The sequence below is a fragment of the Amaranthus tricolor genome, chromosome 9 (assembly GCF_026212465.1).
Source record: "Amaranthus tricolor cultivar Red isolate AtriRed21 chromosome 9, ASM2621246v1, whole genome shotgun sequence".
In the NCBI taxonomy this organism is placed as follows: Eukaryota; Viridiplantae; Streptophyta; class Magnoliopsida; order Caryophyllales; family Amaranthaceae; genus Amaranthus; species Amaranthus tricolor.
Genome location: NC_080055.1, coordinates 24,248,002 through 24,267,549, shown reverse-complemented (window position 1 = coordinate 24,267,549; position 19,548 = coordinate 24,248,002). Strand labels below are relative to the sequence as shown.

Sequence of the window (19,548 nt, the reverse complement as noted above, 5' to 3'; positions counted from 1 at the left end):
ATAAATTTTTCATTGGTCTTATACACAATAAGAGTATAAGATCCGTACAAAAGGAGAGTCGATTGTACATAAACCTAATGAGATTGCATATCGTATGAGAGTTAGCAATAATTCTCTATAGAAAATTTGTGAGAAAGTATAAATGCCACGCAAAACTTTTCTGATTTTTCCATTATCAATAAATTTTAATTTGTCCCGACAAGTTTATGTTAGGAAATTATTTGTTTCTTAGAGCAATCCAAGCATTGCTTGATCAAATAGACGTAATTTTCCACGAAATCATGTGTATGTAAACATGGACGACTAGATAGAGCAAACCTTTTATGAGATGCGAATACACGATATATCACAAAGTCGGTCGAGTAGAAACGTTCAACTGAACAAAAGCGCTCGATAAAGGGCGAGGTGGTCGTTGTGAGTTATAGCTTAGGTTTTGTTTGCCCAAGTAGAGTAAATACTTAATTCTCATCACTTGCCAGTTGCCACCATGATCATAATATATAGAACATTAGGATGTATAACAATGCAAATGTCTCGAGACATTGAATTTACACATAATTACATTTATTTGATTTTCTTTGCAATTGAATTAATTCAATTTATTCACCTACTCAATAACAAAGTAATTATGAAAAACATTACACTTATTGCTCACGTGACACATTTAAGTTGTGTTCAATCTATATTCTCATCTCGACTTTTTAAAGCGGACACATTATAAGATACTACTTCCTCCGTTTTCTAATGTTCTTCCCGTTTAGAATATTCTATTTTGGAGAGAAAAATTTGATTAAGAGTTTTCGTTAGATTCGTCTTAATGTATACCTTTTTATTATATATTTTTTATAATTTTTTGTGATGTGTATTTAGACATATTAAGGCTTAAATTGTACTTTGAAAATTGTGTAAAAAGTAAATGAGATGAACATTTGAAAACGGAGAGAATATAAATAAATTCCCTTAAAAAGTAAATTAAACTGTTTGATCAAAATATATAATGTTGACTCATTATATATGTGGGATGACGTAATCATCAATTGGGTATTGACCTCGTACATTTTAAAAATAAAAACGAACATATTATTTGTAATGAAAATGCAATATAACCGGCAATTCACGAATCATGACTATCACTATTGGAAACTCAACATGTTAAATTTTTATTTTAGATTTAATTAATTCAGTTTATGAAAATTATTGAGTTTTCCTCAACATTGTTTTCTTAATTAATTTTAAATTGAACTATAAAATTTAAAATAGTATATTGTAAGAAAAATTATTGTGAATAATATAAACTTTTATTAATTTTATATAATGATATAAATTTTAAATTAACTGTGAATGATACTCCCTCCTATTCACCTTATTAGTCTCATGCTTAAATAGGATTAAGTCACCCTATTAGTCCATTTCCATTTATAAGTGTATTTTTTATTTTATTACCCTTATTCACATTACTTTATTACAATTAATCTAATAAAGAACCATTAACAATTTACTTATTACCTTTTCTTTCCCCTTTCTAAGTGGTCTCATTTGACCCACCTAAAAATTGGTGAAAAGTCAAATGGGACTAGTTAAAAGAATATGAAGAATTATTAAGTTAGTGGGTGTTTGACCATAATGCCGATTTTTATTTATAGTAGGTCATTCAACAAAAAAGAATATTTGTGGTTAAACAAAAGTTAATAGCATTATGCTAAGAAAACACCTCCTAAATTAGTATATTATTTATGGTTAATTAAAAATTGTTATTTGGTATTATTGTGGGAATGCACTATAGTAACAAGTTTGATAAAGTGTTGGCACCATACATCACTTTAGGATTGTGATCCAAGTATAACGAGATACTCCATCTGCTTCTTTACGGATAATTCTATTTAAGGTAGTTTTCACATATAATTCATTTTTTCATAAATTTTAATTTTATCAACATAATTTAATTGTCACTCTTGTAAAACACTTTACATATGAGATAAGATTCTACATCGATAAAATAGTGGATTGTGGACTTACATATATATTGGGTGAACTAATCCTTCTACTACCATATGGCAATGATTCTCACCAAGTATATGTGCAAGTCAACGCTCTTGACCTGTGGGTTTGTGGGTACGAGCCTACGGGTGTCCCGTGTGCACATGAGTGGACCACGGTGAGATTATGTGACGACTTGTCACGGCCTAATATGGTATCAGACTCGAATATGGTTCATGGTATGATGTGGCTCACATGTGAGGGGGAGTGTTGAAAAATACTTTATATGTGAAACAAGATTCCATGTCGATAAAATAATCGGTTATGGACTTACATATATATTGGGTGAGCTAATCCTCCTACTACCATATGGTTTTGGAAAACAATAAACCTCACCAAATGTATGTGTAAGTCAACGCTCTTGACCTTTGAATTTGTGGGCCGAACTTATAAGTGTCCCGCATCTATACGAGTAGGGCACAATGAGATTATGTGACGAATTATCATGGCCTAATACACACCTCCATTTTCTTAATAACCGTATAACAATTTAATGCAGATAGAAGATCTATATGTATCCGCTGTTCAGTTGTGACTTGTGAGTCCGACAAAGTAACCCACACTCTAGGCGTAATTCCTTGTGGAGTTGCTTCACAAACATCAACATAACTGCCAAATTCTATAATGTTTTGCCGATTATTGCCTAAGCAAAATGACCAAATCTTCAAACACTTAATAAAATTAAATTTTATAATGCTTTCATCATAGTTTGGCACATTCTCAATGGATTCTATTACTTTAATTATTCATATATTTAACGTATTTTTTTATTATATGACATTTACACATTTCTCTCACTATTATGAAATTACCTTAACCTTAAAAACATCAATATTGTACTTATTGCAATTCTTACAAGACAAAGGGAGTAATCGATATTCAGGTGTTCAAAACAGACTCGACGATCCGATATTCACCTGATCTTATAACTGAATTCGATTTGATCCGACTTAAAAATAAATTTACAATTATGTAAAAATCAACAAGAATACAAGACTCGATTTTGAATCTTTTATGGACCAAATGACTTGAATAAATGCATCTTCATTTTCTTTTGGTCAATTTTGGATGACTTATTATCATTGATCAACTTGCAGTGAATACAATAAATAAATATATTATTTATTTATTAAATTACTTACTCTACTAAGCAGTTTATAATCTAGCTTATCCTACTCTAGTCTATCTCATAGAAGGTTTAAAAAAACTTAAATTTTTACCTAATCAATTCATAGCTCTTGTTTATAAGAAAGTCAAATTGAATTAGCAATGCAAGTTCATTCTATTCTAAACTGAGATGTTCATTATTTAGTTTTTTTAATGTTATGGTTTTATTTATAAATAAGTGTAAACCTTTTAATTCTATCAATATAGGACTCTGAAAAGGAGTTTTAGAAATTTAACCATCATTGTTAAAAGTGTTCTATATAATCATGATGTTGATTATTAAGGACAAAAGCGGCACTTAAGACCTAAATGTTTATCGTATAAATATTTTAATTTTATGTATAAATTTATAATTAAATTTAGATATAATTTATATTATTATCATGTAATATAAGTTATTAGTATTTTTTTATAAAGTATAAGATTAATAATTTACATTAGTGCATTGACCTTCTTACCAATATGATACTAGTTACAAACTCTTTTTTTGGAATGAAGTACTTGAACGGAGTCTAGGGTAGGTTAGAAGTTGGTGAAAATTTGAATAAAATAAGATTATTTAACAACTTAATTCCAAAAATAAGCTTCGTGAAAACTTAATTCTCAAAATAAGCGTCCGTACATCAAAACCTAGCCTTGGAGTAAGTCGCTGTTACTAACAGCGAAAGACAAAAAAAAAAAAAATTAAAAGTCATAAGTCGTTGTTACTAACAGCGACTTAGGGAGTTGACCAGTCAACTCCTTAAGTCGTTGTTAGTAACAACGACTTTAAGGTTAACTGATCAACTCCTTAATCTCGTAGGTTGGAATGAGAAAGTAACTGAGAACTGAAAACTTAAAATTCATTAAGTTGCTGTTACTAATAGCGACTTAAAAAATAAATAAATAAATAAAATATTATTTTTTTTTAAGTCGCTGTTACTCTAAGGCTAGGTTTGGATGTACGGACGCTTATTTTGGGAATTAAGTTTTTACGAAGCTTATTTTCGGAATTAAGTTGTTAAAACATCTTATTTTATTCAAATTTTCTTATGGTTAGGGGTGTTTAATGGGTCGGACCTCTATTTTGAGCCCGTATTTGGGCTGTTTTAAGAAGGGCTTTGTGAGGTCCGGATCAAAATGGCTAGGCCAAAAACTGGCACTTTGAGTGTGCTACAAAAGTGATTAATAATGGTCGAAAATGGGCCTTTAAGAATAGCTTAATTCATAGATAATTTAATTATAATAAATAACAATATCAATGGAGATTATTGACGTTTCTATATTACAATTACTATAAAGAATAATTTAATTATTATAATTTGATCAATGGAGATTATACTAATTTCTAGTGATAAAAAGAAAATTTGAAACAAATAAGCAAAAAATTATAAAAAACAAATCAAATAATAGACAACTTTTGAAAATATTTCCCAAAGTAAGTAGTTTTTATCAACTTGTGCCTTGGTAATGTTCCCACTTAATAACAGTGTCCATTACTACACTGAGTCAAAAAAAGTCAGCTTAATAATTTAACATTTGGAAAAAATTAATAATTTAAGACGAGAAGGTTTAAGAGAATTATCAGTGCGAGCAAGATCTTAAATACACATGACATAAAATATTCTCAATTTGATTTCTCTTCTTTTCCTTTTCTTTTAAATTAAATAATAATAATAATAAAAAGAATAGAAACCAATTTCACGCATTCCACTATTCATCATCATCTTCAACACAAAAAAAAAAATCAAACCCTTCTTTGCCTTCTAAAAACCTTCGAGACCCATGCCTCTCATCCCGTCATTCCTTGTCTTCGATTTTCAAAGAAAAACACAGCTCTACCCATCTTCTTCATCTGATTTCGAAGCAACAATTTCCTCAACCATCTGATTTCGCTCTTGGTTCTTCAAGAAACGTAGTCTTTCGCTTGATTTTTTTGAAAAGTAACAAACTAAAGCTAATCAGGTATAATCTACTCGATTCTTTCTTTGATTTTCAACACATTATTTCAGCATTATCTTTAGCTTTTCTCTGATTTCGAACCACCATAAGTGTAGAAGCAGCCAAAATCTTCCTCCCTTGACTTGAATTCTACCGATTTGGGGAAGGATTGAGTGAGTTTTTGGTCCTGTTGATTAAACTTCAAATCCAAGCCGAAAATAAAGCATTGAACCTGATTTTTTTCGTTTCTTGCTGCTGCAAACAGAAGGTACTCCTTCTTGATTTCTTTCCTTGTTTTTCCTTAATAATTATGCTCTTATTCATATACTTTCCCTTGTATAATCTTTCATTCATGTGTTAAACCCTAAATGTTGTTGAATCTTGGAATGTATATGAGTTAGTTAGATGAGTTATTAAATTGGAAATTTATGGAAAATGTGTTATTAGTGAGTTATGTGATGATGAGAATTTAATTCTGGGCTATGATTTTAGTAGTAGATTATTCGAATGATTTAGTAGTGGTTAGTTCAGTGTTCTTGGATGTAATATTAACATTTTCAAATTATGGTAATGGTTAATTGTTGATTGATTGGTTGTTATTGAAGGTATCTAGGGTTCGTGTGGAAATTATTAGTTGAATGGATAAACTAGCTGAATCTTTCTTTTGGATAGTTTGTTAATCTTGTTTAGTTTCTTGGTTTTGAGTTTAGATGAACATGGAAGTGTTCGAATTGGAATACAAAAGGAATTGTGGAGACGTTAATCTTTACAAAAATATAAGCTAGACAAAGCAAGGTTATTTATTTTGATGATATTGAGGGTTGGAGTTAGGACTTGCACAATCTCTGAAATGAGAAATATTAGAATAGAAGGTGGAACTAAGATGCATTCTTAGGATGAAATGCAATGAGCTATATGAACCTAGTTGTAGTATCGTATGCTTTGTTGTGATGCTTCAGGAGGCGACATTATCGAGGAGCCCTTCTAGTGATCGCGAAGTACCAGACTTAGCTTCTTGAAGCGTTCTTTTTGGTGAGTAGTAGCAGTCCCTTAAAGGGTCTGGCTAGACTACATTCTTGAAAATAAACTTTTTACTAAAGCTCTTTTGAAATTGGAAAATGTTGAGACAAATTTTGTTGTGAATGCTTATGTTGATATTATGATATGGTCAATGGATCGGACTTGTGAGCTGGTCATTGACGGAGTTGAGGAACATTGTTCCCTACTCCCTGTTTTTGAAGCGAATTGTCATTCAAATATTGACTAGCTTCACCCGAGAGCGACATAGCCTTAGAGTTATGGGGCAACTCTCAAACTAGACTCCCTGTGCGCACATAGATCTAGGAAACTGATGTTGCTTTTAAACCTATGATTTGAATTGTTGTGTTTTGTTGTTTTGGATTGTTACTTCTCATTCAGTTTAATCCGACCTTCTGTTGTTTCCAACTTTTAGTTTGTCTACAGATCGGAACTAGTCGGGAATAATGGATTAGCGGAGGTGATTAGAGGTTCCAAGGATGTATATTGAGCTGAGCACGTAGGAATTTACAATTTTGCATTAAGATTTTGGATAAATGCAAATTTGATTTGGTTGTGTTGGTTATATCGAACTTGTAGAGAATTGTGTGATCATCCTGTGTTTTAGTTAGATGTTTGTTTTGAGATGTAGCTGAGTTAATTACGTTGAAAAGCTGGTGTCCCCTTTGCTCAAGTTTTGAAAGTGTGATTTCAGTTTCTTGGGAAACGAACCCAGTGATGACCCTATTTACTCAGTCAACGGTAAGTCGGATTGTTACAGTAATAATCGGCCGCTCTTAGTAACAACGGCCGATTACTGAGCTGACTTTTTTGACTCAGTGTAGTAATGGGCCGCTGTTATTAACAGCGGGCGATAGTCGAACAAAAGTCAAACAATGGGGGATTTGTTCAAAAATAAAGTAGAAGTCAGTCAAACAATGGGCCGATGTTATTAACAGCGGACGAATGCTAACTAGTAAAATTTAGTGTAAACTATCGCCCGCTGTTAATAACAGCGGCCCATTGTTTGACTGAATTTGACCTTTTATTATTTGCCCGCTGTTATTAACAACGAACTTATCTTGACCACAGCTTCGTGTAAAAGTGCTTACTTTGGGAATATTTTCAAAAGTTAATTGTTATTCAATATTTTTATATTTTTTTGCTTATATGTTTCAAATTTTCGTGATAAATATGTTTTGGGCCAGGTCGGACTTGAAAAAGCCCAGCCCATATTAATTTTAAAAGGTCCTTATTCGACCCAACCCATATTTACTTAAACTGGACTCGTATCCGACCCATTTAACCCTGCTAGACTCTAGTCATATTTCATTCCAAAAAATTGTGATAGGTTATAACTTATACTGGTAGTATTACGTTGAGTATTTAGCTCATAAATCATTTAAATTTTATACATTAATGTATGTTGATTTCAAAGTCAACCTAACAAAATCGGTGGAATATTTTTAAGGTAAAATTATCAGGAATGATACAATTTTTTGCTTATTTGCCTAAAATGATACTAGCTTTTGATTAACCATAAATAATACCAAGTTAGAGGGGCGTTTCCCTAAAACATACCTAACATGTGTTAAAAATCAAATTATAGAAAATTATATGACAAAAAATTGGTATATTAATTAATAAACTAAAATTGATATTATTCTAGAAAAAAAGCCCCCTAAATTGGTATTATTCATGATTAATCAAAAGTTGATATTATTATACTCCTATTTTAAATTAACGAAAAATTTTATTATACATGGTAATTTTTCCTATTTTAAAGGCCATCAATTTTTGCCTCCTCACATAAAATTATGTTTGTGACATTCATATCATTTGAGCTCCTTCTATCTAATCTGAAACTAGTTCAATAGTGAAAACGAAGAGTTTACATAAGTAATTTGAAACAACGAATATTATTTAGTTTACAGAATTAACAAGGTGAAAAAATATTTTTCTCTGTTTTAAAACTTTGTCCTATTTGCTTTTAGCATAGTTTTCTAAGTATCTATAAATTCGTTTATCTTGTGTTTGAGAATAAGTATTTTATTTTAAATTATAATTTTAATCATGAAATCATAAATAAAGAATTTGAGAATAGCAAAGTTTAGGAAGTCATTTTCAAATTCTGAATTTTTAAGTATTTTAAAAATAATGATGGAATTGATTTAAATTTAAATTTGAAAATTTTTAATTTGTCAAATAATAAATTTGAGCCACTTCTATATTACCAAATGAAATCATTGTTCCCAAACATAATATCTTATGATTTTAATATGAAGACAAATCCAATAATAACACACATAAATATAATTTAACTCATATGTATCTATTAAAAAACCAAATTTAAGTTTCTCCAAATATTTTAAATAATACAAACTTTCAAAATGGAGTAATTTATATGCGGTTTGCCAAAAGTCCACTATAACATTGATATTTTAAATTAAACTAAAGTAAAAAACATAAAATAATTTATTTTAAAAAAATATAATTGGGATTTTCAGAGTATCAAATCCTAAAAGTTAAATTAAAATAAGTCAACTTGTTTTCTCATGCATCTCCTATTGCCAAAAATCCGTTGGTGTGTGAGACCAAATAAACCCCAAAGCCAATTCTATTATTCTTTTTCATTTATTTCTTTAAAGAGCGAAAAATTTGACTAACATTTTGAGAGAGATATAAAAGATAAAATATATTTACGTGAGATTTTGATTGATTCGTCTTAATGTATAATTTTTATTTTATTTTTTTTATAGTTTTTATGATGCATATTTATTCATTTGATGCTCAAAGATTGCTTTGAAAAATTAAGCAAAAAGTAAACGGGAAAGACAAAAAAAAAAGAAGAGAGTACTAAAGATCACTAAACTATATGTAAAAGTAAAAGTGAGAAAAGATGAGAGACACAAGTTTTCAAATGAGAGGTTTCACTGTGAGACTGTCTTTATTAAACTAACCCAATGTATATTTATTGTCAAAATGATCACTTAATAACCTTAAAGTGATCAATTAAAATCTAACGCGTTTAGAAAATAGTGATTAATTAGAAAAATAAGTTATGAGTTCGTCTCATGGTAAGATATTCTCATACAAAACTTGCCGAATAAGAAAATATGAGTGTGGATAAAAATTAAAAGTAGAAACGAACTACACAAAATAAAAATATTACAAAGTTAAAAGGAGATACTAAAATAAGTGAAATAATTTCTTACAACAAAATAAAGTACTTGATATTATTTTTGTTTATTTGTTTAAATGACTTTTGAGAGCATGTAATATTCGCTACATGTCCATTTCATGAAAGTCAAAAGGCCCTCTATTTGTGTTACGTGCTCGTCTCTTCTTCCCATTACTTCCCTTCCTAACAAAAACTTTGCAAGATCATCCGAGACCACAATATAACCGGCTACCGCCCACCGGCCACCATTAAAAATCTTCGAGACGCAACGAGTTGGATTAACAACAGTGATGACCACCGTAGTAGTGGCAGTGAATATCGGCGGCAATGGCCGTGGCAACGGAAGCAAACGGGCAGTAAGATGGGCCGTGGAGAATTTATTGCTTCAAGCTCATCACGTTTTGCTAGTTCATGTCATGCCCATCATCACCCACATTCCTACTCCTTGTATGTTTTTTTCTTTTTCAATTTTTAATTGAGTTAATCTGAGGGGGTCTCTCATTGAAGCAAACTTCTTAAAGATATTTGAGCATTATATAAAGGAAAATTGTCGAAGATAATTCAGTCTTTTACATATTGGCTATTAATAATTCCACTTATTGATTATTTTTAAAAACCTCATTTTTAATATGTATTTACTTCTGGCATATCCGGTCTGGAAGGGGAGGGGATGGGGTTGTAGTGGTTGAGATCACTAGATATATTAGGAGTTAATACGTAGCAAATGTTGGATTTTGATAACCTCATCTTTGATATGTATTTTGTCCCATCATATCCGATGTGGGAGGGGACGGTGGGGTTGTAGTGGTTTAGGGGGTAAATTGTAGTGGTTCAGATCATTGGATATTTTGAGAGAAAATACATAATACATGTTGGATTAATTAGATAATAGTTCAAAGGTGAGATTATTCACGTCAAATGAGTGAAATATTAAGTTATTTTTGATAATTTTTATTTATATTAAAGCAAAATATTATAGACTTATAGCCTGAACTCATTTTATTCTAAATGATATATTTAAGTGATTCAAATTATTTTTCTTCATCGTGTTGAAATTTTTATTTTTTTTAATTAAAACTCTATATCATGATTCATGACATTGTTAAGTATGTGCATTATTATTGATAAAATTCTTGGTTATGAAACTATTCTTTAGTTTGAACATTTATAATTTTATGAGATTATTTCTGATAAAAATTTATATTATAAAGTGTGATAATTGTCTAATGATTTTATTTTCAGCTGGAAATAGTATACCAATTGCACAATTAGACACAAAAGTTGTAGCCAAGTACATGGAAGATGTTAGAGAAAAAGCTCAAGCAATCTTCATACAATATAAGAGGCTTTATAGACCAGGCGAGGTAATACGATACTTCTTTAAGCTTCTTCTTTTTAAGGATCTAAATCATTAAATTGTTAAGTTTGTCGCTAATTATTAAAATAAAATAGAATTTCCATTTAAGTCACCCATCTTAGCATTTTCCCTCCCCTACATACATTGGCGGGCCCATTAAAAAATATTTTAATCTTCTTAAGAAAAATTGTAAAAAATAATGATTTTAAGTAAAATACGTCATGATCCTTCCAATTTTTTGTCCAAATATTATAATTATTTTTTAGGACTTGTCCAAATATTATAATTATTTTTTAAGACTTCCTGAAATTTTGGGTTCACCATCGCCTATACTTATAACTTTCAGCAATTTAGGAATGAGAGTTCCACAAATAATTGTATATCTTTTGCTAAGAGTATGTATCATTAATAAATATCACAAGGGTTATGAAATCAAGCAACAATGATCAAATCAGTGTAGGAATAAGAATCATTATTAGTAGTCATAGTAATCAATATAGTATTCCGCACAGGTGGGGTCTAGGGGAAGGAAGGTAGCTGACAATCATAAGAGGAATACGCACACTCAAATAATCCCCCATAGCCAAATTAGTGACGAAATAAAAATCATTAATAGTCATAATCATCAATTCAATATCCCGCACTATCGGTGTCGGAGGAAAGGAAGGTAACATAGATACCATAAAAGGAGTGCGTGCACCTAAACAATCCCCCAAAAGAATGGACCTTGCAAAAAGAAATGTGAGTGCCATACATCTCGCCTGAAAAGACGCCATTAATAACGAACTTTTAAAAAAAATGTAAATTATGATCATCAGGGTTGTCCCTAGTTTGGTCTCTAATTTAGCAACGACCCATTTTTAATCGTTGATCTGGTAGATATTTAGCAATGATCCACATTTAGCCGCTAATGTAGTGACCGCCTCTTTTGGCCCCTAATTTGGTTGCTAATAATTTAGTTTTCTGTCGCTAACTTATTATTAGCGACAGAATCTAAACCATAGCTAGTTTCGACCTACTAATTTTTTCTCAATCACTGATAATTAAAGCTCTAAATATATTATATATTCTAACAAAAAATAATTTGTCTCTATTTCATTTTTCTTAGAGTAAATGTATAAAATGATGATCTATAATCTCAATCAATTTCTTTCTTTCAGTTGGAATTCGAGACCTTGCTGCTTGAGGGTGAAAACATTGCCGCTGGACTTGTAGACTATGTAAGAAAATCAAATGTTAGAAGCTTAGTTTTGGGATCTGAATCACTTAATCGCATTTGGAGGTAAAATATAACAAACTAACTCAACTAAAAATTTATGCTGATAGTTGAAGCATTAAAATATATTATATATTCAAACACGCCTAACCCCCTCTCACATGAAAGTCTTTTATGCTAGAAGTGTGTGGATTCAATCCAAACCCTCACCTCATACCGAGTGGTGTGAGCTTTGAATTTGTGACTTTTTGTCTCGTAAAATTCTGATACCATGTTAAAAAAATCGACTAACCAAAAGTTTAAATTGATGATTAAGATCCAGTATATTTATATTTAACATTTTGACTATTGTGAATACCAGGAAGATAAAAGGACATGGCATACCACAATTAGTGTTAAAAACTGCACCAGATACTTGTGATATATTTGTTGTATCTAAACGAAGAGTAAAGACCAAACTCGCTACTTCAATGACCTCAAATGGTATGTGTTTCATTCCTACTTTTGCTTATTGAATTAAGATGCCTCATTTGAGGAGATATTCATTCTGTCAAGGAATTAATTCTGATAAATTTAGATTTGTACACAAGACTCACACAAGAGAAGAATTGACTACATATAAATCTGATAAGGTTTCATCCTAAAATAACCGATAGTAGAAGGAGTAATCTATCAAACTTATATGTTGGTCAATCTCTCTCTAATATTTCGATGTGGGATTATATGTGGATAATTTTTCCAAAAAATTCAACAACAAGTTTAAACCGATGGTTGAAGCAACAGAATACGTTATATACACTATGATGCCGCAACACATAAGAGTCTTTTGGGTTAAAATTGTGGTAGTATCGCATGACTTTCTGCTTAATGAATGGATATGCCTATTTGAAAGGACATTCATTATGTCAAGGAATCAACTTAACCAAAAGTTTAAGTTGATACTTAAAGAATATCATATATTGTATACACTACAACACCCCTTACAACAGCCTTTTTGACTAAAATTGTGGATGGAACACATGTCATTCTCATATATGATGCTAAATATTCAACTTAAGATGAGTGATAAAAATGATTTGAACATGTGACCCTTTTATCATATTGGCTAACTGGTTTCTGATATTATATCAAAAAACCAACTCAACTAAAACCTTAAGTAGATGGTTGAAGTCTTAACTTTTCGCTGAAGCCCCAAGATATGTTATATGTTGTAATTTATGTGTTCGGTCAGATTTGGATATGCTATTTTAGAATGTGTAGTTCTATGTTCTTATGTATGTGTGTCTAACATGTCGAAGTCAATTTGATTCAATGTAAATTTCATTTTAGAGTCGAGTTGGGTCATTTTTGGGTTCAGATCACTCGAGTCCAATTTAAACAACTAGTAAGTGATTTCGGAATAATCGTGTTTGACGTTGCTTTGCAGCTACACCCTTCATTGACATACAAAACACATCAAGAGAAAATGATAGTAATAGACTACCCATAGTAGTGACGACAGGCCAGACTCCCCTACACTCTTCCTCTTCTGTTGAAGGTTGTAATAGTGCTGTAGCCTCACCCTTGTCAGATCATCTTCAGTATAATAAATCAGATTTTAATTCTAATGCACAAGAAGGCTCCGATAACTTCGATGATTTTCATGGTCGAAACATTACTAGTCATTCGTCTATGGCGTCTACTTACACTGATGTGTCTTCAGGAGCTCCTATATCTATACCTGATTCTCATATGTCCTACCAAGAGGTCTGTGTTTCTTTCTCGACCCATTTTTTATGTGATACACTAGAGTTTCCTAATACATGCTCCGGCTATCTTACATGTTGTAAATGTTCGTTTACTGGTAGTTTGATCTGCATAACGAGGTTGAACAACTGCGACTTGAGCTACAAACTACACTTGCTTTGTATAATCGAGCTTGTGAAGATCTAATCCATACACAGAAGAAGGTAACGATTTGAAAATATTTCCAAGATCGATACGATGCTAAGAACTTTGATAAACAATAACAATAACAATGAACTAAACATTGTTTGATAAAGTAAAACTAGCGAAAGGAACACAAAGATTTAAGGAGGTTGCTATGTGGGTGGCTAATAGATGTCTAAGTAGTTGTAATTGTTATATATTCTCTCCGTTTCAGTGGATTATGTCCCATTTAGTTTTTCAACTCTACTATTCACAGTTCATTCTTAATTTGTACTTTATTCTTAATTTATGAGTTAAAATATAGTCAAGTGGGATCTTATTTGGTTCGTAACAACACAACGATTATTAATATCAACTTTTTATAATTATTAGTTATGCACCATAAGAGATATTAAGACTTTAATATATTTCTTGGCAAAAATGTGCTCAAGTGAAATGAGACAAAGTCATTGAAATGGAGGGACCGAGGGAGTATTTAATTATTTAATTAGTCATATAAATTTATACTCTTTGGTAAAAGTAGAATCATGGTAGTTTTAAAAATAGCTATATACACCACTAAACGCTACTACGTAATCAAACGTTGACTTTTTTTAAACGTTGACTTTTTTTTATAAAAGTAGAGTTTTAGACTCATAAACCAACTAATAACTACTTAAACTACTACGCTGAACACATCCATAAATGGAAATAATTTTCAAACACATCCATAAATAGAAACTGATTATAACGTGCTAAAAATGGTAGGTACGAATACTTTCCTCAGAATGTGTTGTGGAAGCAGAAAAGATTGATGCTGCAACAGGACGGGAAGAAACTCTAAGGAAAATTGCAGAGTTTGAAAAGTTGAAGCACATGAAAGCTGTAGAAGATGCCCAAGCAGCTAAACATATACTTGCCAAAGAATCTCATGAAAGGCAGATAGCAGAACTTAATGCTTTAAAAGAGTTCAAGGAAAGACAAAAAGTTGTTGATGCGCTCATCTCTAACGAAAGGAGGATTAGAAGGTACACACCAGATGAGGTTAGAGTCGCTACTGATGAGTTTTCGGAGAAAAACATAATCGGTGAAGGTGGTTATGGTAAAGTTTATAGAGGTAATCTTGATCATACACATGTTGCAATCAAGGTGCTTGAGCATGACGCGACTGAAAAGAAGGAAGAGTTTCTTAGGGAGGTATAACTTTTTTGATTCTGTTGGAAAAATAACCCACGTGTGATTCCATATCGAAGAATTAGAGAGACGTTGACTAACATATAAGCCTGATGAGGTACTCTTCCTATTATCAATTGGTTATAGGAGGGAACTTCAACGACATTGTGTGCAGTTAACTCTCCTCTTATGCAGATCTTTTTGTGTACCAACTAGAGGTATTCAACGGGCCGGGCCAGGGTGGGTCAAAACTTGCTTAAATCCGACCCACTTTGACCCGTTTTTTAAAAGTTCATAAAATGGTAATTTTAATATATTTTATAATTATCCGGCCCAATCTGGCCCTTTTACACCAAGGCCCGTTAATGACCCGCCCCGTTGAACACCTCTAGTACCAACCCAATAACAAATTTATCAGTTTTATGTTTGTAATGGTAAGAAATCTACAAAGTTGTCCTAATTAGTGTATGTGTTGTCCATCTGCTTTTTGCAGATTAGAATCTTGAGCCAGTTATGCCATCCAAATATTGTTTTACTACTTGGAGTATGCACAGAAATGGGTTGTCTTGTGTACGAGTACATGGAAAACGGAAGCTTGGAACAACATATATTCTGCCATAATGGAAGAGAACCTCTTCCATGGTTTGCAAGGTTTCGTATAGCCTTTGAAATTGCTCGTGGCCTTGCATTCTTACACCGCAGAGAACCCGAACCAGTTGTGCATCGTGATCTTAAACCCGGGAATATCTTGTTAGGAAGAAACTATGTAACAAAAATCAGTGATGTCGGGTTAGCAAAACTAATTTCTGATAACATTCCTGATTCAGTTACCATGTTTGGAAACTCTTTGCTCGCGGGAACTTTGTATTATATAGACCCTGAGTATCAAAGAACTGGTACCGTCAGACCAAAATCAGACCTGTATTCATTTGGGATAATAATACTTCAGTTATTGACAGCTCGAAGTCCAAATGGGCTTTTATTAGTCATGGAGAACGCAATTGCCAGCGGATCCTTGCCATATATACTCGACGATTCCATCAATGACTGGCCGCTTGCTGAGGTAGAGGAGTTGACGAAGCTTGCATTAGAATGTTGTAAACTCAGATGCAGAGATAGACCAGACCTTGAGACAGGAGTTCTACCCATTTTGAAAAAACTTGCTGATGTTGCTGATGTTAGTATGAAAGTCGAACGAAGCAGCATTTTTGCACCGAGTCACTACTTCTGCCCTATTCTACATGTGAGTTTCACTAAATTCTCTATATATTGTATATAATTGCAGGTAGATACTTGAAATCCTATTCGAACCCAATATATTGAGTCACTTCTGTTAAATTAGGTTGGACTTATTGTGAATGCCAGCATATTAACGGGGGGACACAAGTGCACACACTTCATAAGCCAAGGAGATATATACCATCCCAAAACCATATGGCAATGGGAAGAAGGTCTCTAATAGCTTATAAAGCGTGCACACCATTTTCAATTTATCGATGTGGGATAACTCATCCCAACACCCCCTCACATGCGAACCCCCGTCAAGTTCGCATGTGGGAGTAATCAATTAGGGTAGGAACGCCATTCTTTTCGAACCTACCATTTTTAAATTGTTGATCGAACCATCGGCTCGGATACCATGTTAAATTAGGCTGGACTTATTGTGAATGCCAGCATATTAACGGGGGGACACAAGTGCACACACTTCATAAGCCAAGGAGATATATACCATCCCAAAACCATATGGCAATGGGAAGAAGGTCTCTAATAGCTTATAAAGCGTGCACACCATTTTCAATTTATCGATGTGGGATAACTCATCCCAACACCTTCACCCTTGGCTTTAGCGGGCATGTTCTATAGCATATCTTAGGGCCTCAACCATCAGCTTAAGCTTTTGGTTGAACTGATTCTTTAATATGGTATCGAAAGTCAATGTGGCAAAAAAATTACGGGTTCAAATCTCAACCATCCCTCAAATTCTACGAGGAAGACCTATGTTGCGTCCACACTTTTAACCCAAAGGACTCTAGTATACTAAAGCGGCATGTTAGAAAATATACAATATCTTGGGGTTTCAACCATCAACTTAAGCTTTTGGTTACTTGACACTAAAAACATAGTAGATAACAAATAGTATAGACACTCCTGCAATACACGAATTTGTTAGTATAAAAGTATATGTAAATATAAATTTAAAATAGAAATCAATTACATGTTAATATAGTTTTTTAATGAAAAAACTTGCTTGTTAAAATAAGTAATATTTAAAGTTCTCATACTTTTTAAGATAAATATGAGTAATCATCCAACAACGTTATCATAATGATTCTTTGTCATTTTCAAAATAATTTTTGATTATTATATATCTTTTATGTCTTGATGAAATATTTTATAAATAAAAATTCTAATGAAAATACTTTATTGATTAGCAAATATTTCAACATAAAAATCTAAATATATTTTAAGAAATTTTAATTGGAAATCTCATGTAATTTTTAATTCAAAAATATAAAAGTTAAAGAAAAATTTAATGAACATATCTAATTGTGATATGCTACTGATATATTAAGGAATAAGTGATTTAACTTTGATAAGATTTATTTTATATGGCAAATCATTATGAGAATGCCATGTAGAATTTTACAGTTTTTTTATTAAATTGTATGATAGTTGATATGATTGAGCCTTCTACCCCATGTTGCAGGAAGTCATGGACGATCCACATGTCGCAGCAGATGGTTTTACATATGAACGTAGAGCCATAGAAGCATGGCTCGAAAGGCATGATGTATCACCAGTCACAAACAAAAAATTGACCCATTTTAATCTTACACCCAATTTTACCTTGCTTACTGCCATACAGGAGTGGAAATCTCGTTTAGCTGCTAAACATTCCTGAAAGTGATTTTACCAGAAACTGTATATTTGTGCACAAAATTGATATTCATTTTACTGATTTTCTTGTTGCTTCTTACGTTTATACGAGCAAACGAGATTTCATTTAAATATCATAACTCCTTTGAATGACGATTCATTAATTTTAATCGTTTCTTATGAGATCGCGCTAATTGTACAATGAAATAAGAGCTAAACTACATTCAACTAAAACAGTATAATAGAACAATCAAATTCCTTTGTATAACTTGAAATTTATTTTAAATCCGTGTTGAATAGATTAGAGAGGTGGAGTAAAAATCCCGTTGTTATTATTTGAAACTTCTTGCACCTTCATATTAGTTAAAAGCATTATTCCAACTCTTTTCATCACCACAACAGTGGGAAATACTTTACATGTGAGGAAGATTTCATATCACTAAAATAGTCAATGCACATTATTTGTGGGTTTGTGGGCTTGAGCCCAAAAATGCCCCTGAATGTATCCACACGTGAGGGCTCATAACATCATCACGTGACAAATTGTCATTTATCACAACCTAACAACAATTGTCATTTGGACTTGGGGGTGAATAATATCCAATTTGCTATGAAATTCAGGTTCCACCCCTTCATCTTTAAAGGCTTTATAATGAATATTTTCCTACAAGAAAAAAGAATGAAATTAAAATTATATCTTGAATGTATTATTCTATAGAATAGTTAACATTTCACTCCCATTGTCCTTGGTATTAGCCTATTAGGTGCATTGTATCAACACAAATTCTTGTGAGAGACGGTCTTTTTGAGAGATCATTTCTAATTGGGCCGGTCCATTATATATTTATTAAAATATTGTAAATAGGCATTAAAATGATGTAAATAAATATTTAAGATATTGAAAATAGGTATTAAAGATACGGTAAGTAAGCATTAAAGATAATGTAAGTAGGCATTAAGAGTACTTAAGTAGGCATTAATCTTTAATGAACTAGATTAAGATTACGTCTCTCATAGAGACGGTCTCTCAAGAGACTAGATGTTGTATCAAAGCTACTTTGTAAATATCGGGTGTAGAGGTGTTAAAAATACATCTTGCGATTCGATATAACCTGACCTTGTAATCGAACTTTTTTCGATCCGACTTCAGAATAAATTTACAATTGTGAAAAAAATCAATATGGATATAAAACCTAATTTTAAACTGATCTGAAACAGATGACCTAAAATTGACCTAATACTTCAAATTAACCTCTAATCATGAGATATTGTTAAGATAGAGCCAAATAGCCCAACTAAATAAATTAAAGTATCCCAATTTGTATTAAAATATTTACTTCCCAAATAGCCCAACTAAATAAATTAAAATATCCCAATTTTGTATTAAAATATTTACTTTTAATTATTTAATGTTTAATATATCAATACAAGTGTTAAATTGACTATGTGGATACTTGAGCATTCATTATTTTTGGATTTGGACTTCTTATGTACATGTGATACATACTCATACTAGAGTTGCTCAAATTAACATATAAAACATCTATTCCGAAACAAAGATAGTATATATAATAATCAACTGTTCCAATGGAATATAAATAAACAAAGTAACACAATTATGTATTGCACAAACACCTATACAATGTTAATATAAAAGATGATCGCAAGTAAAAAGAAAAAACAGTACCACAATTT

At 31.7% G+C, this 19,548-nt stretch overlaps 1 protein-coding gene across 1 annotated transcript; it reads left to right on the top strand.

Moving 5' to 3' along the window:
• Positions 1 to 9,430: 9,430 nt before the first annotated feature.
• Positions 9,431 to 18,011, top strand: LOC130824415 (U-box domain-containing protein 34-like). Its single transcript, XM_057689414.1, has 9 exons — positions 9,431 to 9,769; positions 10,565 to 10,686; positions 11,840 to 11,961; positions 12,257 to 12,378; positions 13,322 to 13,641; positions 13,743 to 13,844; positions 14,572 to 15,000; positions 15,470 to 16,219; positions 17,684 to 18,011. Exons 1-9 carry the CDS (start codon positions 9,613 to 9,615, stop codon positions 17,876 to 17,878), a joined length of 2,319 nt encoding a protein of 772 aa, XP_057545397.1. The 5' UTR covers positions 9,431 to 9,612; the 3' UTR covers positions 17,879 to 18,011.
• The last annotated feature ends 1,537 nt before the right edge of the window (positions 18,012 to 19,548 follow it).